Here is a 20,451-nt window from a genome sequence, read left to right as displayed (position 1 = left end):
GCCAACAATGATGAAACCACAGATCGCTGATGCAAGCCAAGAAGCAAAACTTTTATTCCTGCTGCCTATTCAACCCATTACTTTGCCCACCAAATGCTCAGTGCCCTAGGATTGCACGGGAGCCCACACAAGAACTTTCTGTCCCCCTGGATGTCTGAGAGTAACCCCTAGGTAGGTCAACTGAGGCCAAATGACAAATGGAGAGGAGCATAAGAAGAATGGCAGGCTTTCCACATCACTGGAGGGTTGGGCAGTCCAAAGAAAGGGTCAAGATTTAAAAATTTTCTCCCAGAAACATTCTGAGGGTGGTATCAACATAAAGCATTCAGTGAACAGCCCCTTTCAGGTCGCCCGTATAAAATCCTGTGCCCTTCTATGCTATATTCTCAAGCTAACACTACTGATCTGTGTGCTGAAAGGTACCATCTTACATCTGGAAAGCATTTCAACCTGCAGAGACATTATCTTAAAATTGAGTCCCTGAAGCAAACTAAGGTAAGGTGGGAAAGCCAGAGATATGCTGATGCCTTTTTCCAGCATCAAACACTTTAGTTGGCTATTGCCAATATCTTTTCATTTTTTTTCCCCATGGAAAATAACAGATAATGAGATATTTGATCCACGCGCTGTGTGTATGTACTTTTAAAATGTCACCTTTGGGTAACTCAACCCACCAATGGATTATTAATAAAATTCAGCAACTGTCAAAGCACTTCTCTGTGTGGAGGGAGGTTTGGCGGCGACACCTATTAGAAGACAGAGACAGATGGCCTTACCTCTCAGCTCCCGCGTCCACAGCTGTGAGTGGAGGTAACTGGGAGGAAGGGTTGTGGGGGCTCCCCTGTACATTATGTCCCGGAGAAGGGTGACTGACAGGATGTGGGGGTGGCACGGCCCCAGCAGCTGTTCCACTTCGGCTTGAATGATTGCTGGAGAAAATGGAAGCTGAAATCAAGGGAGAACAAGCATCAGACTGCACCCCAAGTGAAGCCCACATTTTTTAAATACCTAAGGCTGACAGCAAGCATATTTTAGGGGCGTGTTTGTTTTTCTCTTGATGGTTTTAAGGGAACAGTTCCTCTCGCTGGATATACACAGCTTTTGTTTCATGGTGGAACGGGTTCCCCAGTTAATGTGCCATTATGGGCTGCCTGAGGAGCTCATATTCTGCTCGCTCCAGGCTGACATTCATGGTTTCTCATAAGCACTGACTTGCCCTGCCAGTTCCCTGTCTGGACAGTGTATAATTAGTCAATCTTGAAATGTTTGCATCTGGGTGAAGGTCTCAGGATTAGCACTTTGCAGTCACAGGGGCTGGGAGTCAGGTAACAGAATATTCGCTCTGCTGACCTAGAAGGGTGCAGCATAAGCCTTCTTCTTCTTCTCATCGCTGCTGCGAGCCTCTTGGGTCAGGCTCGGGTCTCTCTGTCACTGCTAAATCAATGTAATGAGAACGGAGCCTCGCCTGATCCTAGCACCAACACAGTATCCTACACTCTTTCAACTTCAGAGTCTAACAGACCCCAGCCATTTCCCCAATGGAGTGATGGATGCATGTACTTGGTCTTCATCAAAAATAAGTCCTCTCCTAACACCACAAAATATGAAAAGGGGGTCTGAAACGCACAGCTTGCAGAGCTTGCAGAGTCCCTCGCTATTGCCTATTATGACAGACAGTGAGTTACAGCCTCATTCAGAGGGGCAGCCTAGCCTTTGAGAACTGTACATGACCTCAAACTTAAATATGTGCCCATTTAGATTGGCTAATTGGTCCAATGTCACAGAAGAAACTGGAGCTTGTCACTTTCAGAGTCTATCACTATCAGAGAGGCTCTCTCAGTGTCTGGAACCTACTCACTAGACATCTCATTATAGTGCAATCATGCCAGCATCATTATGCTGACTCTCTTTAACTTCCTCCTCTATACAAAGCTGTGCTGAGCTCTGTGCTATCCCTGCTCTTTTTGAACTTACTCTACTGATATCAAAGAATAAATGGATTTTAAAAAAATAAAAGAAATCAGGCTAAGGATTAAGAAAAAGAAGCCACATAATCAAAGAGATTTGAGGGTTTAAAAGTTCAGGGAGCTGTATTTTTAGACCAGTACCACTTTTCTCCAACCTCTCCTGGATAGAATTAATACCCCAGATGACCCAGCCCCCCAAAGCTTAATCCAATGGAATGAGAGTTCAAGTACTTAAAGCAACATGGGAAGAGGCAGAATTACCATCTTCCCGCTCAAAAACTACTGACAGGGGTGTGATCTGAGCTGAAGGGTTTATTTCTGGTAAGTCAGCATCGTGTCAGGTTAACTCTTGTCCTCAGAAGCCGGCATCCTTCACAGCCTTCCACGTCCTGACGAGGTGGTAAGACTAGAAAATGCTTACCGGCTCAAAGAGGCAACACACAGCATCTGTTGTGCATCAGCCTCCAGAGAAGTTGCACATTTGCAAACTTGCTAGAGTCACCTTATGAATCACTACCCTCATTTATGCTCAGCTTGCTCAGGCAACCACAATTCTCCCTGCATTCCAAATAATTTTACCCACGGGGCAAGGCTGTTTGGAGTCACTGTGGCAATAGTTTTAGTATTGGTGTTTGTCAGCATGGTGCTTGGTGTTTTATGTACTATTCCAAAAACTAATGGAATAATAAGAGGTCACAGAGACACCGTGGAAACACAGCTCTCTTTTTTTCCCTGCCTTAGTGTAGAAATGTGAATTCTCCTGTTTGTTTTGTTGTAGTTGCTGAATGTACCCATCACTTATTATCCCTTGGAGGTATTTCTGTATGTTTGTGTGTGTTTATCACAAGGGGAGCACTGCCCCTGATGTTTACTAACCCATAGGTGACAGGGAAACCTGGTGTGCATACTCTATGCTCTACTCAATGGTTCAGTAGAAAATGGCGTGCTTCCCAGAGGTCTCCACTAGCTATATTCACCACATTTTTGCATGAACCACAATGAAATAGTCTGGGAACTTTGGTATTTTTTTGTAGCTTGCTGTACACTGAAAGCTAGGCCTAGTTAAGGGCCTCTCCTTCATCACATTTAATAGCCAGGACCGGTCATCCATCATCCATCTATCCACTCATCCATCCTCCAATATTATTTTTTAACTCTATTAAAACGTATTAAATGCCTACTACGTGCCAGCCACTCTACTACATGTGGGTCCTTATCCTTGAGGTGATTGCTGTCTAGTGAGGGAAATAGACCTCTATACGTGAATTCTACCCAAATACAAGACTTACTAGTTTAGAGCAGCAAACATTGTTCAAAGCACTTTAACATACTGTCTTACTTGTGGCTCCACCATGTGCCCTAAGCTCTGGCCAAACCAGATAACTGACCACACCTCGAATATATCATGACAATTTATGTTGACTGTGCTTTTCTCTATAATGTCCTCTACCTTTGCTTACTTATTTTAATACGTTTGTTCTGTGTGCAGGGTTACTTGTGTTCTTTTCAACAGCCAATTATTTCACAAATAGTTATGAAGTACCTACTATGTGGCAGACACTGAGCTAGGTCTAGGGATAGACTAGGAAATGAGATAACCTTGGTGCCTGGTATCTCCAACACCATCATCATGTTGGTTTGCTAGACAAACAAGAATGAGCACAATCTACACGCTAGCCAATGCAGTCCTCCTTGGGGCTCAATGAGTAGTTCAAGGCAGAAACATTTATCCATCAGCTTCAATTCCCCACTAGTCAAGGGTTGCCTGAGGGTACACCTTTCTCACACTTCCACGTAGGCACATGTATCAGAGTAGCTCAAGGTTCTCAGAGACGCTCAATACCAGGGCATCAGAGATGCTTGACGGCAGAGAGCCAGAGGGAGATGGTGCACTTGAGGGGAGGAGCTACCAAACTATGCTGGTGCAGGTGGTGCAGCAATGGAATACGCGGAATAGATGCTAGAGAGGATCTGAGGTGGGGCATACAACACTGAAGCCTCACAAACATGCTGTGCTGAGGTCAACTGTTAACAGACCAATAGTCAAACACAATCTACAGCTCTTCCATCCACTGCTACAGCCAGTGATGGCATTAGAACAGGCAGTCCCCTTTGAATAAGGGCCCCACGTGAATAAAAAAGGAAAGGCTTTAGGGTTTAACTGAAAGTCTGAATTTGGAAAGCATACTGGACAATTTCTTACATAGAGCCTAAGAAATTATCTCTTGGCAAAACGAGGCCCATGACTTGCCCATGACAGATGGGATGAGAAGTATAGGATAAACTTTCTTCTGGTGAGATAACCTAGTTGAAGCTTTTAATTCAGTGTCCACACGGAACACTTTGCATGCAGATCCAGGGCAAGACTGATGGTTATGGATGATGCATTGTGACCAATACAATAACCAGAGATTTAGAGGAAGGAATACGAGACACAACCGTAGCTTTCCAACATACGACCCATTATCTCATAAACCTTTCTAATCAAATGGACAAAACTCTGGAGCCAGAGAGCGGGAGCTTCAGTAGGATTGCCCTTGACCTCTACCAAAGATCCACGTTTCTGAGAAATTGTCACTATGGCACAGGAAACGCCTTTCCTACTAACACTCCTGGGAGTTTCCAACTATATTGCAGTCCTACATCATCCAGACTTCCAACTAACTTAATACAGTCTAGGACTATTCTTTTATTCATTCATCCATTCCAACACAATGTTTCAGCCCCTACTCTGTACCAGATAGGTCCTAGTGCCTCTTAAAGCTTGAAGTCTGAACACCTGCCAAAATCACACTAGCTACCACGTTAGAGTACAACTGTAAAGGTCATTCACAAAAGAAAAAAATTCCTTCCATACGAATTCAAAATGATTTTCCAAACTCAACCAATAGGGCATATGAGGCCTAGCCATCAAAGCATAAAGAAGCGAACTGATTCCTCCAGAATCCAGGGCAATATTAACAAAACTGTTGTGATCAAATCAACCGGCACACACAGGCTGCCCACAGGGGCGGCCTTCTTTGTCTGGTGTCACCTCAGGGGTCACTGCTGCTTTCAAAGCTGGAAGAGGGCTTTTAGGTGGACCTCTAGACGGGTGATGACTGGCAGCTGGAACAACTGATTAGGCACGGCATAGGAACATATTGGAAAATCTTATTGCTTTTGTGATTAAGAGATGGCGGACTCCCTAAGGAAATAAAAAGCCTGGTCTTGAGATGAATTCATGTGCTCTGCCTTCAGCCAAGGACCAGGAGCTGGCTTCCCTGCTGCTTTGGGCTTTCTCTCTCTCCAGGGCTTGGCTCACTGCCGTCTCTCACCCTGTCTCCTGTAGAGGTAGGTGGATATGACTCATTTGGGCTTTATAATTTTGACAAAGCAGCATCTATTGATCTATGTGGGTCCCCAGATGTTCTCTCACTGGTTATTGGGACCGGGGGATTCTAGGCTGGTGCCTTTAACTAGCTCAGGTTAATTTGGGTTAATGCAGCTCTCTCCATATCCAAATGAAGAAACAATTAATCTCTCTTTCTAATGAGTATGGACAGGGAACCCTTGGGGATACTTTAGCTGTCATGTATTCACTGTGTGAATGGAGAAAAGAAGTGTTAGTGGCTCCATCTTGAAATGAAGCCTACTTGTCTGTGGCCCACCCCCAGGGCCGGGGAAGCCTACCATCAGCATGGCCTGGTGAGTAAGTTTTCATCATTTCAGAGGACAGGGAAGACTTCCCTTGCCAGGTTGAGTGAGATACATTAAAAACAGCCAATTGGAGGGCATACTCTTGTTGAAAACTGTCTGGGCAGCTAGAGTCCTGCTTCTCAAGTTTTGATGTGTAAACAAATTGCCCGATAAAATACTGATTCTGATTCACTAGGTCTAGAGGCAGGAATGCTAAGGTTCTGAACGTCTGTCCAAGTCCCCAAGTCCCTAGTGAAGTTGAGGCTGATGGCTCAGGGACTGCACTTTGAACAGTACCAGACCACATCTCAGCAGCATTTCCCCTTGTTGCTGCCCCATACCTCAGAATCAATAGTTAGCATATGAGTACTTTGCAAACCTTTCTCCAGTTTCCTGACAAGGAACTTAAGGTCTAATCGGACTCCTGATTAGGTCACGTGGCTGATAAGCAGAGAATTCAAACCCAGGAAGTCTGATTTCAGATCACACGCCCCTAACCACAATGCTATATTGCCTCTCAAATGCAGGGTGAATTCAAGAGAAGGCGTAAGAGTGTTGATACTCTATCAAAGCCCCTGAACCTTCATGTGCAAAGGCTCACTGGAGTCATTAGGTACTCTTCCTTGCCAGGCACATGCGTAGCTTTCACTGCTAAAATGCTCGTTAGGATGCAGAAAGTATATTCCCATTTCTGCTTCTGCCTATCCGAAAAGCACCAAAGTGATCTCAGCATGAATGAGAGCAATTTTCCAGCTCTGAAAATTAATTCAGGCAAGAAATTAACTGAATTATTTGGTTTAGAAAACAAACAGCTGGTAGGAAATGTGCTTTTTCCCAAATAAAGATTTCAGATGCTTGTCAGAGGCATATCGATCTACTGGTGGGAAAGAAGGCAGGCAGGGAGGGGTAATTCATGAGCAATCAGCTACGTGCACCTGTTACCACAAGTGAACACGATGTCGCTGGCTCAAAGGCTGCCACCTCTGTCAATAATGCATGAAGAAGAGATTTGCTGTGCAGATCTGTTGCCACTGAGCTGTTAGTAAATATGCATTTGGAGTCATTTATAATTACTTAAAAGCCATGGTGTTGCTCTAATGTTGGGACCTTGAGAAATGACATTTAATGCTTGGTGGCTGGTACATGTGAGGGATTAGGTATGAGTTTTCCAGTCATCTCTTGGGCAGTAGTTCCAGGGTCAGGGCACAGAGGAATAAGCTAATCCATGATACCAGGCTAAGTTGACTTTCACAGATATATTCAAAAGAATCAGAGGCCCCATTCAAAAGGTGAGCTTAACCTTGCCTTTCTTCCTCTTCCCTCCCATACCCCCAGGAGAAATTTGTAGCTGGAAAGAATTCTGGAAACAGTTGAACCGCAATGGAAATTTTGGTTCCTTTGGCCTTACCAGAAATTGGGCACTGGAGATAGTGTCAGGGTGGTTACTGAGAGAACAAATAACACTCACTGGTGGTGAAATGGACTTGGATTTGAATCTTAGATTTACCAATTACTAGCAATGTGTCTCGAGCAAGTTGCTTAACAAAAGCTCAGTTTCTTCATCTTAAATAGGGATACCTCAAAGAATAATGAGGACAATTATATAATATGTAAAGAACACTTAGCACAATGCCTGGACCATGGTTAAGTACTCAAAACACCACTGTTGTTATTCTGTGGCTATTTATGTGATTGCATTTATATTAATGATTACTATTATTAGTAAGATAGGGAAGAGGAAGGCATGTGTTGCTCCAAAATGGTTCATCTCCAATAACGTATGGCCTCTTACCCGAAGATGCAAATAAATATAAACTGTGGACTAGTGTCATTTTAAAATGCAGAAGAGTGTATATATACATCATGCTCTCTAGTAATAAGCACTTTCGTTCAATTTTTCTAATGCAAGTTGCTATAAAGTATGCAGGGCCTAAGAAAGAATCCTCATAGGGTTAAAAACGTTCTACTTATTTTGTATGAGTAATACACACCTTTGAGTTACAACCCATAATGCTTTTCAATTTAAAAGATAACATGTCATTTTCATGCATGACTGCACTTCGTTAAGGAGTGAAAATGGGCTGTTACTAAAATGTCAACACAATTGCCCCTCTTGAAGCTGAGTTTATCCTGAAGTAGTTTTACATTTTTAGCACTTCTTTTTGTTTGTTGCTCCAAGAGCATAAAGATCCAGCTATGGTTAATTTTCAGAATTCAAAAACGATTATCCTTCAGTCATTCTAAAGAAAATGACCAGTGCTGGAGTGACTGGAGTTTTGGTCCCCAGGAGTGAAAATTTAGGCCCTAACACCTTCTGCAGTTCTTTGTATTTCACCCTGCAGCAATTTAATTGCACTGTCCATTCAGTGGAAAATGCTCTCATGGGACCAAAATTCACAAACCAATCAGACCGAGTTTTCTAACAAGGACAAGCCCCTGTCAGGATCACTTGGAAGGCTGCATTTGATACGGAGGTTAATTGGAGAATGGGAGATACGTCTCAGCTAACCCTTGCCTTGTTTCCTATGAAAAAAAGGGGCTAGTATTCCTTTTTCTTTCCTCCTCATGTCTGGGCATCTCCCCCCCTTCGCTTCTCTCTCCAGCAGGAAGGGCATCATTCCACATTCCACCTGTATTAGGAAAAAGTAGCTTCTTAAGGGTTTGCACAGTCATTTCTCTAATCTTTCCCTTCTCCTTGAGGCATGAATAATTTTAATATTGCCAAGCCCTAAAAATCTATTCTCTCTGCCTGTCTTTTTTCCCCTCCTACTTTGCAGTGTAGAGTATCATTATCCAGCAGCCCTGATAAGAGGATAATGAAACAATCCCTCCTCAACCGATTGGGTGGCTGTCAGACTAAAACGACACCACCTGTACGTCCCTGACATGCTACCCCAAGCTAATTGATGGCAAACAATGGTAACTGTCACCACTGCACTAAGACAAAGAAAACATACTCATGTCACCTGATGGGTAAGCTACCTAGCAACTGATAAATAAATGGGTGAGGGAGATGTTCTATTAAGGTAAGAGAGGGTACATCTCTGAAGAACATGCCTATTAACTTTGAGCTTAAGAGCCCTGCTGTTCACTGGGGAACAGAAATAAATAAGGTAAAATGAGAATTTATTGATGTCTGCACAGTTACATGAATATTCAGGTTCTCTTACAAATAGATATTCCCATATGAGCTCCAAACTTCTATGTAGGCTGCCCAATTACATTTCCATATCATGCAGCTGGATTTATAGCCAGGGAAGAAGTTATTGCTGTTTGAAGGGGGATACACGCTTATATGCCTTTCTGCAATACACTGATGAAACTAGAAGGTAATGGCTATAGATATCCACGTAAACGCCAACGATTACCATCAAACATTCTGAAATAACAGATCTAATTAACTTCATGTTAGGAAAAGCTCCTGAAACATCTGCATTTCAGAACAAAGACATTTTGTTACCATTAGAATGGCATCATCTGGCAGCTCTCTCAACTTCTCCAGGACCAACATTTCATGCAGCCCTCTTGTGTCTTTCCAGACAATGCGTGACAATCTAACCTCAAATCTCACACCTTATCTTTCTTCCCTTTGCCTTGCAACCTATCTACTCACTCACAAAGAGTTAGTAACACAGAATGTCAGTAAAATAATTTGAACAAGCCAACAACTCAAACTACCCTATGAGAAATTCAGGACTGCCTCTGTAAGTCACAATATCTTGCATTTGGGGCAGCGTAGAAGAGCATAAAGAAAGAAGAAAGTGGGAGCAGGCCTGGCCACCCATTTCTGAAAGCTTTCACAGGAATGCTCCTCATCTCTTTCTTTACAAATGATGTCCGACTTGGTAACAACACCAAACTTTTAGTAAAAAATATTCAGTTCTCGAACTCCTCATTATTCATCCCTTAGCTATCTCCTACTTGTTCTATACTAACCGGAAAAAAATGTTTCCTCCTTTTCAGACACTAAGGAGGCAACCCCACCCATTCTACTTCAGGTGACTTCTCAAAACATTTCACAGTGAACGCTTCTTGGAAACAGTTTTTTAGCACAGACAGCCAATCCAATTTTCAATGTGATATTCTTCTAGACAACTCAAGGGCTGATCTACCAACTCTGAACTCTGCTCAAGAAATCTCTCCCTTTCTGGCTCTGTAAAGTGAGCAGCAACAGCCATTCTGGGGATCTTGGCTAGAACAGGGAACCAAAGTCTACGATTATCACGAGCCTTGGGCAAAACTGCACAGATGATGGAATTGGTTTTGTTGTGACTCAGAAGAATCCCCTCTCTCTGTTTTCACACTTTGCCCACAAAGTAGGCGTTCTTTCCGTTTTGCCTTCAGGTGGTCAGGGTTACCTCCTACCGTGTTTCCCCGAAAATCAGACCGGGTCTTTTGTTAAGTTTTGCTCCAAAAGACGCGTTAGGGCTTATGATCAGGGGATGTCATCCTGAAAAATCATGCTAGGGATATTTTCTGGTTAGGTCTTATTTTCAGTTAAACACGGTAGTTGCTTACTCTCAAGATAAACTCTGATAAGTCACTCACGTGTTATCATGAACTTATGTCCCTACACAACCTTTCTCAAGGAATTTTTATTTGAAGTCTTTTCTGTGTCTTAGAACACGGTTCAGTCTTCAGTTATATAAATTTCAAGCATCCTTGTTGCTGGCAGCAAGTGTACTTTGAGGAACTAAGCATCTTTCCTGTTAGAATGTGACAAGATGGGTTCCTACATTTCGGTGTTTCAATGTTTTGTTTTATTCTTGGGTATTAATTTTTATCTCTACAAGACGACCGGATTTTAGAAACCATAATCCTTGATTTTCAAGGGTCTGAGATTCTCTTCTCTTTTTAGGAAAAATAGACCTGGGGGAATAAAATGGGGACTGCTCCCTCTGACCTCTCTGCCAGCTGTGGGCTCATCTTAACTAGAACCAAGTCACGTCTGTCTTCGGGCAGCTTCATTCTGAGGGGAAACAACACCAGTCAGAGCTTACACCCTTCCCACCATGGCCCAGGCTGCTTCTGCAGATGGCTGCTTGCAGTGTGATGATTTGAACCTGTAATAATTCCACTTCAGAGCCACTGCATTTGAGATTCCGCAGGAGGCCGCAGGGAGGACTAGCAGCGCTGGCCAATGATTTGGAGTCCAAGGGCTATGGATCATTTCAGCTTCACCTGTTTTCAATAGTGGGCTTTACATAAAAGTCTCTGAAAACCCATGGGCTGGAAGGTTACTGAAGTGTTTGCTAAATCTAAAACATTGAGGGGAACAACAACAACACACACACACACACACAAAACCAACCTGTATAGACAGACTTTTAAAACAAAATTTGATCAAATACGTGCAAGCCATAAGCTTCCTTGATTTCCCGGAGTCACTGATAAATGTCCCAGTGGTCAGGAAACCTTCTCTGTAAAGGGCCAGATAATTAATATTTTAGGCTTTGCAGGCAAGAAGCAATGTCCTCAATTCTTTGAGCAAACAGTTCTCACCTAAAGCCTAATAGTCTTTTTTACGTTTTACCTTTAAAAATCTTAAAACCATCCTCTCAGGCCATGCAAAAACAGGAAGCAGGCAGGCCAGAGGTGACCCAAGGTGTAATAAATTATCTGTTGCATGTTAACTATTAAGAACGATCATGAAAAGGGGACTGTTTCTGAAACATGGCAACTAAATTTGAGGTAAGCAAAGAGTCAAGTTTTCCTGACACCATGGAGTATATTTGGAGATAAATGACATGGCCTAGAAGAGTCTAGTTACAGAATGACATCAGGAGGGACAGCGAGACCTCAGCAAGGCCACGACAATGTGTGTACTGCTGGGCTGGCCGAAGCCATTAATCCTCCTTCTTCTTTCGTCTACCTACCTCACCCTCACAGACTCATCCCAGCTATGAAGCTCATTTGTCAAGCAGGCACAGTGGCAATCTGTATGACCAGCCTAAGTATACATCAACTCTTCATGGCCACGGAAAAAGGTTTAATTTTCAGATCTGAAAACAGGTCTCGAAAATGGGAGTTCTGAGTCCTCATCTTGACCTGAATTCTTCTTGGAAGGAACACTGTATCTCAGGACAGCTCCTTCTGAACTCCAAGTATGGAGTAGCACCCTGGACTAAAAGGACTGGAGAGAAAAGGTCCTAGTAATCTGTCACAGGCATGGACTTGGTCCATGAGTGATTCTCTAAGCTTTCAAGCAAAGAGGGAGGGAAAACAAGAAAGGAGCATCTATGGAGCACCTGCTCGCTGCCGCGAGTGTACTGACTTCTTCAATATGATGCCTCTTCATCCTTAGCACAGTCCTCGGGAGTCAGTATTGCCACAAAGTAAACATCTAGTAAGTAAAGAGCCAGAAGTGGAGCACAGACACACTGGCAAAAGGGATGATTCACATCCTAGGTGGCATGGAGGGGGACAGTGCGATTCGCATCACACTACTGAGAATGGCGCAGAATTTCAAACTTAATGAATTGTTTATTTGTGGAATTTTTCATAAAGTATTTTCAGACTGCCATTGACCATAGGTAACTGAAATGGCAGAAAGCAAAACTGCGGCTAAAAGGGAACGACTATAATTTGTGGTACCTGTTCCCTAGCTGCTTTAAAGAACCGTAACATGTATTTGGATAAAAGCAACAACAATAATAGCTCATAGAGGCTGAACACTTACGATGTGCTAAGCATTGTTCTAAGGACTTTGTGTCTGTATGTCATTTCATCCAGCAATTGATCTCAGAGAGAGGGGAATAAATGTGAGTTAGAGGAAGGAGTAACATTTCCATTTGTAAATGTTCCCTTTGAGCATAGGTTGGCTACGCAGATGGTCAAGAGGGATTGTATAAAACATGGCCAATAATATGTCATAAGAACAGAGACACTAAAATACTGCCCATCCTTACTTTTGTATAGATATAACCCCAAGCTGCCTTAGTATACTTCCTAACTATGGACGAGAGATCATTCCTTTACAATCACAAAAGCTCCTGGGGAAGTTACTGCATTGCGTTTTCCATGAAGCGCATCCATTTCACAGAAAACTGGAGAAGCATCCTACGCATTCTTCTATGCATACTGACAAGAGTTTATCCCCTTTTCAACAGCTAGTAGTGCACTTTCTGCCACCTCTCCTAGAAGGTGGAAACAGGACTTTTACTAAACCCCCAGGGAAAGGTTCCAATGAAGATGATACATGTGTGATTTCTTACGTGTAGTTAGGTGTCAACAGACCTCTAGGGTGAGACCCAGTTCTGAAATCAGAGCTTGTGGCTAGAGCAGCCACAGACTTGAACAGCTCAATTCACTGAGAGAACAGGACTGGAGTCCAGAAGCAAAAGCCCAGGTAGCAAGTACAAAGGGTGCCATGAAAGTGAGGCAAAAACAGTCTCAAAATTCAGGTAGGAAAACTAAGACACCAAGCAGGCAACTGTAACTTCTGATGAATCGATGGCTGCTGTCAAAGCAGTGTTAACAGGGCCACACATGGCCAGGGTCATGGCCAGGGCAGCTGACGGAGCAGGTCATTCTTTGACAATATTGAGGAAGACACTATAAAGCTGGTGCTCGAAGAACAGTGCTATTGGTCTCCTAGAATGAGCCAATTCCAAAATGCCCTCTTTATTCAGGGCCTGCAACGTACTCTTCTCATTACAGTTAATAGTAAAACATAACAAGTAATATCCAAGCTAATTCAGTAATGTCCTTCACGTTAGAGTTTTATACTATCCTTAACATGTATTTTCAGTGCTCATACAAGCATAAAAAACGAACTTTCCCCAGGACTACAAACACCCTGAAAATGATCACTTTCTTTTTTCCTTTATTCTTCACATGAAAGAGACATAACTACTTATTTCTCTCTTCCCTTGGAAGGTAACTCAGTTGAAGCAGCAAGTCAGAACTTTGGCCCATAACTTCCTAATCACAAAAAATATGATTAGCTCCTCATTCCAGAAATTCTATCCTGAATTCTCCGTTGCCACCATGTTTCCTAAGTCCTGTTTGGAGTACACGTCAAAGTAGATCCAATATCTTTCCTTCTCACACCCCCATGTGAGTGCCAGCAAAATAACATAAGATGAGGAAGAGGAGAAATAATAGTATGAAGACAAGCAAGACTTTGTCCAATGGTAATAAAGCTACAATCGCCCAGCTTCATTGCCTTCCTCTCCTCCTTGGGAGTTGTGGAATTGTTTTCACTCACCCACAAAAATATTTTTACAGCAAAACTTGTACATATTGTAAAACTGAATAATTCAGCTTAATCTTGCGTGAAAACTAACATGAATACAAGGGGATATGTGGATATGGAAAATTGAAGCACCAAATTAAGCAGCCTGCGAACATAAAAAGTCATTAACATTGGCTGCATACATACAACTGTGCCCTGTGCTGGCTGGGAATCGAAGTTTTAATTTTCTTCAGTTGGGTGGTTGTAAGATCTCACTCTTAATCAAAATATGAGCAGTGCCATTATAAAACTGGTGGGCAGACACTCTTAATATTTATCTATAGGTTTTCTGCAGTGAGAAATGATATATACTACAGTGCAAATCTTCTTTTCTTCTTTACTATTTGATTCAGTTTTATTATCTTTGTTAATTATTTAATTGTAAGTACCAGAGCAGAATTATTCTATTTATCATTGTAAATATACAGCATTATCAGCCACATCATTAAATTGTCTCGTGGATAGAGTTCTATCACAATGTTTTCACATAAAAATTTTGCTCCAATTTTTTAATTCTTTTTCTTAAAATTCCACCTTCTGTGAGGTGTAATTGACATAAACAATTGTAAGATATTTAAAGCATATGTTGTTGTGATCTCATGGACATATACATTGTGGAAGGATTCCTACCACTAGCTAACTAGGGGCAATTCGTACTGTAACTCCCACCAGTCAAAATTCAGATCACATTTTGGTAGAAGTCACATTCCCACATTTTATGACCCTAGAGGTGGCTTTCCAAGTGTGGTCCCTTGAACAGCAGATCCTAGTGACACCTGAGAACTTGTTAGAAACACCTGGTAGAAATTTTAAAGTTTTGGGACTCACTCAGACCGACTGAATCAGAAAATCTGGGGGTGGGCACCAGCAGTCTGTATTTTCACAGATCTTCCAGGTGATGTAATGACCACTAAAGGATTGGCTCAGGGCCAGGGAGGGCTAAATCTATAGGTTAAACGGTCAATTTCTACAACGGAGTAGAATACGGCTTGCTCCTACTCTCATTGATTCTCCAGTCCAACTTGGTGGATGAGGTACAAATGTAATACAAGAACAATACATGAGTTTTACAGCGTTTCAAGGCAACATCAGAAGAGACATGCCAAAGATATTGTTGCCCAATGTTTCCCTTTAAATGGCTTTCCTAACCCCAGTCTCTACCTCCTTCTGTCCACCACCAATTTCAAGTTGTTCTGTCCCTTTTTCACCTCTGGTGAAATCCAAGCAAAGCCGAGGTTTTGAAGGTAAATGCAAGTAACAACTATTGCACTTTTTATAATGCTCTATGCCTTTTTAAGGACATTTATATAGATCATGTTATTTGATCTTCACAATTTTCCTATGAAGTTTATCCTATTGGGAAATTTGTGTGCCAATTTAGAACCTTCTAATAAAGTCCCTAAATTCACAATGACGTTTTCAGAGTAGACTATATGAGGCACTTTCAAATAAAAATTATTTCTAACCCCTACAACTCTGCAAGCTGTCCCAAGATGGCAAATATCCTCAAGAATGTAGAAAATGTATTAAAACATATACCATAAAATTACATTAAAATGAAACATTAACTACTTCACAAAGAATGTTAAATCCTGTATGAATTTAATACGGTGCTATTTATTACAAAAAGTGATGCTATTGTAAGAGAGAAAGCTTCATTTCCCAGTAATGAGGGTGAAGGAAAGGGAATGACAACATATGACTTCAAAAATTCCTGCTCTAAAAAAAGGATTTTCCATCTACAATTCCCTTGAACATCTGAACATAACACTTGTTCTTTTTCCTGAAAAATCTGAGGTTACATTCAAAATTGGGATAAGTCACCAGCTCCAAAACATGATAATTACTTTATAACCCAATAGAAATGGTATCCATAAAATTCCCTCATTCTTACAGATTTCCTTGTTCTAGCTGCATTAGCTCTTCACGTGGTGGGTGGTTTCTGTGGGACTCAACATCTCAGCCACACTGGCCTCTGTGATGTCTTCATGGCTAACACCATTGGCAAGAGTCATGTTTAATTGCATCTGTAGTACAGTTTCAGTTTGGAGGGAACCATAATTTTGGCGATCTCTCCTGGGACAGATCTTCCACAGAGCATTCTTTGTGGGTAAATGGACTCTGCTAAGACCAGACACTGGTCCAGGCTGTCGTGATATTGCAGACTCACTAACTATAGGTTTAGTGGCTTCTAAGTTCATCAAGGGAGCTGACGAGACAATAGACACAGGTACTAAACCTCAAAAGTGGCATTCACACCTGATCTACTGGCTATGAAATACTTCTCCCTCAGATTATCAGGGAAATCACCTAAATATGCAGGTTGGCCTGTGGCATTGTCTCTCTGAAGTACAGAGCTTCTGCACAAAAGGGCAGAAAATGTAAGTGAGCCATTGTTGAGAATTGCTCATCAGTGTCCCGCCTTCCCGTTAGATCACAAAACTGCTTTCAGGTCAGCTGAGGAGCAGACCTGGGGAGCCCCGGGATTTCCAAATAGTGGATTAGTAAACACCTCACTTTTAAAATTGTCAGCATGGCCTCAAGTAACATTTGGCTGCTTTAACATGGGGCATTATTGTCTTCCCCTAAAATAAGTCCTTTGGGATAATCCTTTACAATCAAACTCCATGACATCAACTGAAAAGTTTATTTCAATAGAGGAAGCCAACATATAGGAGAATTGCAAGAATTTTATGTGTCAGAACTGCCATTTTCCCTGTTCATCTTAATGCTCTCCAAATTATGCCCCTCTTGTAATCTTATAAATCACTGTCTACCTGTCTACTGCCCACTAAAAATTTCCATTTCAAAATCATGGCTTCTTCAAACCAGGAAGCCCTCAATCCTGGTGGCTTCTAAGAAAATCATGGTGCTCATGCTAAAGTAGTTCTGATCCTATGCCCACACATACCGAACAGGTCTCCATCAGAATATCTTTTATGATAAATCAATTTACTAACACCTAAAAGTCTAAGTGCTTGACAATCATTAAACAAATATTTTCTCAATTGTGTATAACAGAATGTAAAGGGAATGACTCCAAGTACTTTTGCCATTTAGCCAAGTCTTAATCATTGTCAAATTGCCTTAACACTTAAGATTTTACATTTAACTAACTGATAAAGTTTCCTTTTCCTTTGGCATTTTTCACTGTTTGGCTTCTTTCCACGGTCTTTTAGCATAGGTTTGAAACTGAGGTGAACATGTGCTCCTGGCAAGTGCGCTTTTAGAACTTTAAAAGGGAGGCTTACATTTTTTGTTTTTCAGTTTTTCTTCCTGCCTTGTTCTGTTTTAGGTTTGTTGCTTACTCAGCAAAACAGAAGGCATAATCAATTTTTTAAAAAAGCAAGAACAAAGAAAATAAAATAGAATCTGAAGGAAGCAGGAATAAAGAAAGAAGTAGGGAAGATAAACCTTCATAGTTATAAGCTAACTCAAGAAGTAAAATTCCAGGAACAAAGTTAAGGAAGATGGCCACTTGCCTGTTTGAAAGGTTCTGATAGTCTCAGGAAATTCAAACCAATGTAAAGATGCTCTGCTGATACTGTGGCAACTTAGACCTCTTGCCCACTATGGCAGCTCACCTGCATTAGCTGGAGGCTCAAAGCTAAGAGATCGAAATCTTTTTGAAGATCAAGTGTAGAAAAGCATCAAGAATAAAAACAGGAATTGTTTGGGATAACAAAGCCATTTCGAACTTAACTTTTTAAAAACAAAAAACACTATCAAACAAACAAAAAGCACACACCAAGACGAATGAACTCCTAAGTAGTGTGACATATGTACACTACCTACAGCAAAGGAACTAAGGTTTCGATAGAGATATCATGGCTTCCCACATCCATTTCCAAGAGATGTAAATGAACAAGACTAGATCATCACCAGAAAATACATTGGATGTTGGGTCATTTTCAACTGATTCTGGTTAGCTTTGACCCTTAACTGTTGTGTACCAGGTCTTTGGTAAAATCAGGGATTTAGGAATTGAAGAAGTTATTCAGGCACTTTTAAACTGATTGTGAATTTAATGTGCTAAAAGAAATGTTCACATATCAAACATTTGGCAAATCAAACAGGCATGTATACAAACAAAAGCTAATTATGCTTTTTAATGTATATATCTAATACAAAATATTTATGTGTGCTGGTAACAGTGTACTTGGCATATTGCATGTGTATATATGGACCTGTATCTGGAACCTCTGTAAGATTTGGTCAGCCATTCAAATAAGTTTTAATCTCATCTCCTAGGGTCTAAACTAGCAGAGGGGCTTTGTTATCTCGAAGAGTAAGCAGCCAGAGCAACTGATAAAGGGCCAGGGACACTGGGACAACGAGAAGGAAGTTTTGATGGCTGACCTTTCCTGAAATACCGTATTTGCTTAATGCCCTCTCTCCTGCATTTGGATCAACTGAGAACGGCTAAGTTTAAAAAGTTATACAAGCATGTCTTTCCCTATTCCACTGTTATGCATCAGTGAATTCTTAATTCTTTATGGTTTATTAGTACTTTTTAAAGGGAAAAATAAACAAACCAGCCTGCTGCCAAAACCTGGCTCTGGAATCAGATGGGGGTGGGAAGGGGATTTGCAATCCACAGAAAATAGAAAATTCCCATTGTCAGGAATGTGGAGCTAATGGGACTTTTGCTTTCATATTCATAGCATGACACTAAGAGCTTTCCAAATGTGAGGATGGTAACTAATTATATTTGCACAAGTATATCACCATCATGAGTGGAAAATGCACAAAAATCCAAGCTAAAAAAGTAAACAAAAAACCCCCAAACTTCCTTATTGCATATTAATCCTTTCTTATTACTCACTACACATGTGAAAATTTCCAAATACAGAGTCATCTATTATTCAAACCTAGGAAGCAAAACTACGAGTGCCATTCCATACTGCCTGCCTCAATTATTGTTAACAAACAATAATGAACACATTCTTACAAGTTGGTTTACTGGTGTGACATTTTTCTTAGAAACCTGGGGCTTCCTTTTAAAATGCAAAGAAGACAATGACTGTTCCATTAAGAAATCCACATGCAGCCTGTTACCTGCTTAAAAGGGAAGCATTTCCTTTGAGTCTAAATCAAGTTAATAAATTTAAGATACCTGCGAGGGTTGGGTGCACTAAACTTTTGGCAGAAATCCAGAACAAAAAAAGAGCTAATGCATTATTTTACTTTGTTTCTTTATGAGAAAAAAACCAGTCTGCTCCCAAACCCAACTCAGAATTCAGATGGTGAGGTAGGAGGGTAACAATGTGCAGTCCATTGACAAAGCGAAATAAAGGTGATCTTGGGATAATTTTTCTCATGTAAGCGTTCCCTTTAACTAGAGTAAAGGGCCTAGAGAAGATTGGTTGATGTGGTTGGGTCTGCCTTTGCTGTCATTACCTGGATACAGGTCAGGCCCAGGCCCAGGGGAACATCCCACGGCCCCATCTGCAGCAGCGTCTCGTGGGGAAGTGGCCGGCTGCAGGGGTTGCACGGTGAGGCAATCCGTGAGCAGGTCAGGGTGGAGTTCTGCACTGGACCGCAACTAAGAGGAGAAAACAGAAGACAGATGGAAAAAGAAAGCTGTTCCTTGGAATACTTTCCTGGAAAGGCATCATGCCCTAAGGTTCAATGCAATTCAATCCACAAATATTTACCAAGCAACAACTATAGGTTAGAAACACTGGGATTAATAGAGTCAACACAGGGGTCAGTTTTCCAATCCGAATTAACACCTGGCAGGTGTTTCAGGAAAAATGTGGCTAGAAGTGGATTTGACTTTAGTCCTTGATATTTCGACTTCTGAGAACCCAACTTCTATTAAATTTCCTTTTATTTGCTCTGTATCTTATCAGAACTTGTAGTGATAACAAAAGCAAACTCTGGTATATGTAGTCCAGATTGGAAAGTGCTTTTAAAATACAGAGATACTACTATGAAAATATCGTAGAGATAATTAAGAAATGTCCATTGATATTTGACGGCTATAGATTTTACAGGAGAGGAAAATATACCAGTTAAATTTTAAAATATTATGGAGCACGATTAAAAGAAAAGCTAGTATCATTAGCAAAAACAGATCCCCAACAGTAGGTTACATGGAAACAAACAAACCAATTTAGATCTTTATTTTATCAAAACAAAACAAATTATTTATTAAAGAGTTACATGGAAAAAGAAAATCAAGTCATAAAACCATTCCAAAAAAGGCTAGATGAAAAGTTTCCTAATCTCTTTATGAAAAATAATTTTGTAAGTGTAATTCAAATGGAAAAAATCACAATGCAAGGTTTAGTTACCTAAAAATATTTACCTTCTGCTTATATAAAAACATAACACCTTAAAAATCTAGAAATCTATTTGTTACAGATATTGCAAACATTATTATCTCCAGTGTTTAAAGGGAGCTTATAAATTGATATTGTCTTTATCAAGACAAAACTAAACCTTTAGATATAGGGCTAGTGTACACTTACTCATCCAACAAATATTTATTGAGTGTCAGACACTCCTCTAGACTCTAGGAATACTGTTTTATGGAACTTATATTCTAGAGGGGAAGCAGAGGAA

The 20,451-nt window shown here is 41.1% G+C and overlaps 1 protein-coding gene across 4 annotated transcripts in view; it reads right to left on the bottom strand.

The window, feature by feature from the left end:
• Positions 1 to 20,451, bottom strand: part of GLIS3 (GLIS family zinc finger 3) — a 422,399-nt gene that overhangs the window by 48,723 nt on the left and 353,225 nt on the right. For all 4 annotated transcript variants that reach the window (XM_081066032.1, XM_081066029.1, XM_081066031.1 and 1 more), the window contains 2 exons: positions 19,282 to 19,426; positions 777 to 945 (listed from right to left, as the gene is read on the bottom strand). In XM_081066032.1, coding sequence (XP_080922158.1) covers positions 777 to 945; positions 19,282 to 19,426 — 314 coding nt within the window. The remainder of the gene's footprint in view (positions 1 to 776; positions 946 to 19,281; positions 19,427 to 20,451) is intronic.

This window comes from Rhinolophus hipposideros (genome assembly GCF_964194185.1).
Source record: "Rhinolophus hipposideros genome assembly, chromosome: 11".
Classification (NCBI taxonomy): Eukaryota; Metazoa; Chordata; class Mammalia; order Chiroptera; family Rhinolophidae; genus Rhinolophus; species Rhinolophus hipposideros.
The sequence above is the reverse complement of the archived record's forward strand: the minus strand, read 5'-3'. Positions and strand labels throughout refer to the sequence as shown.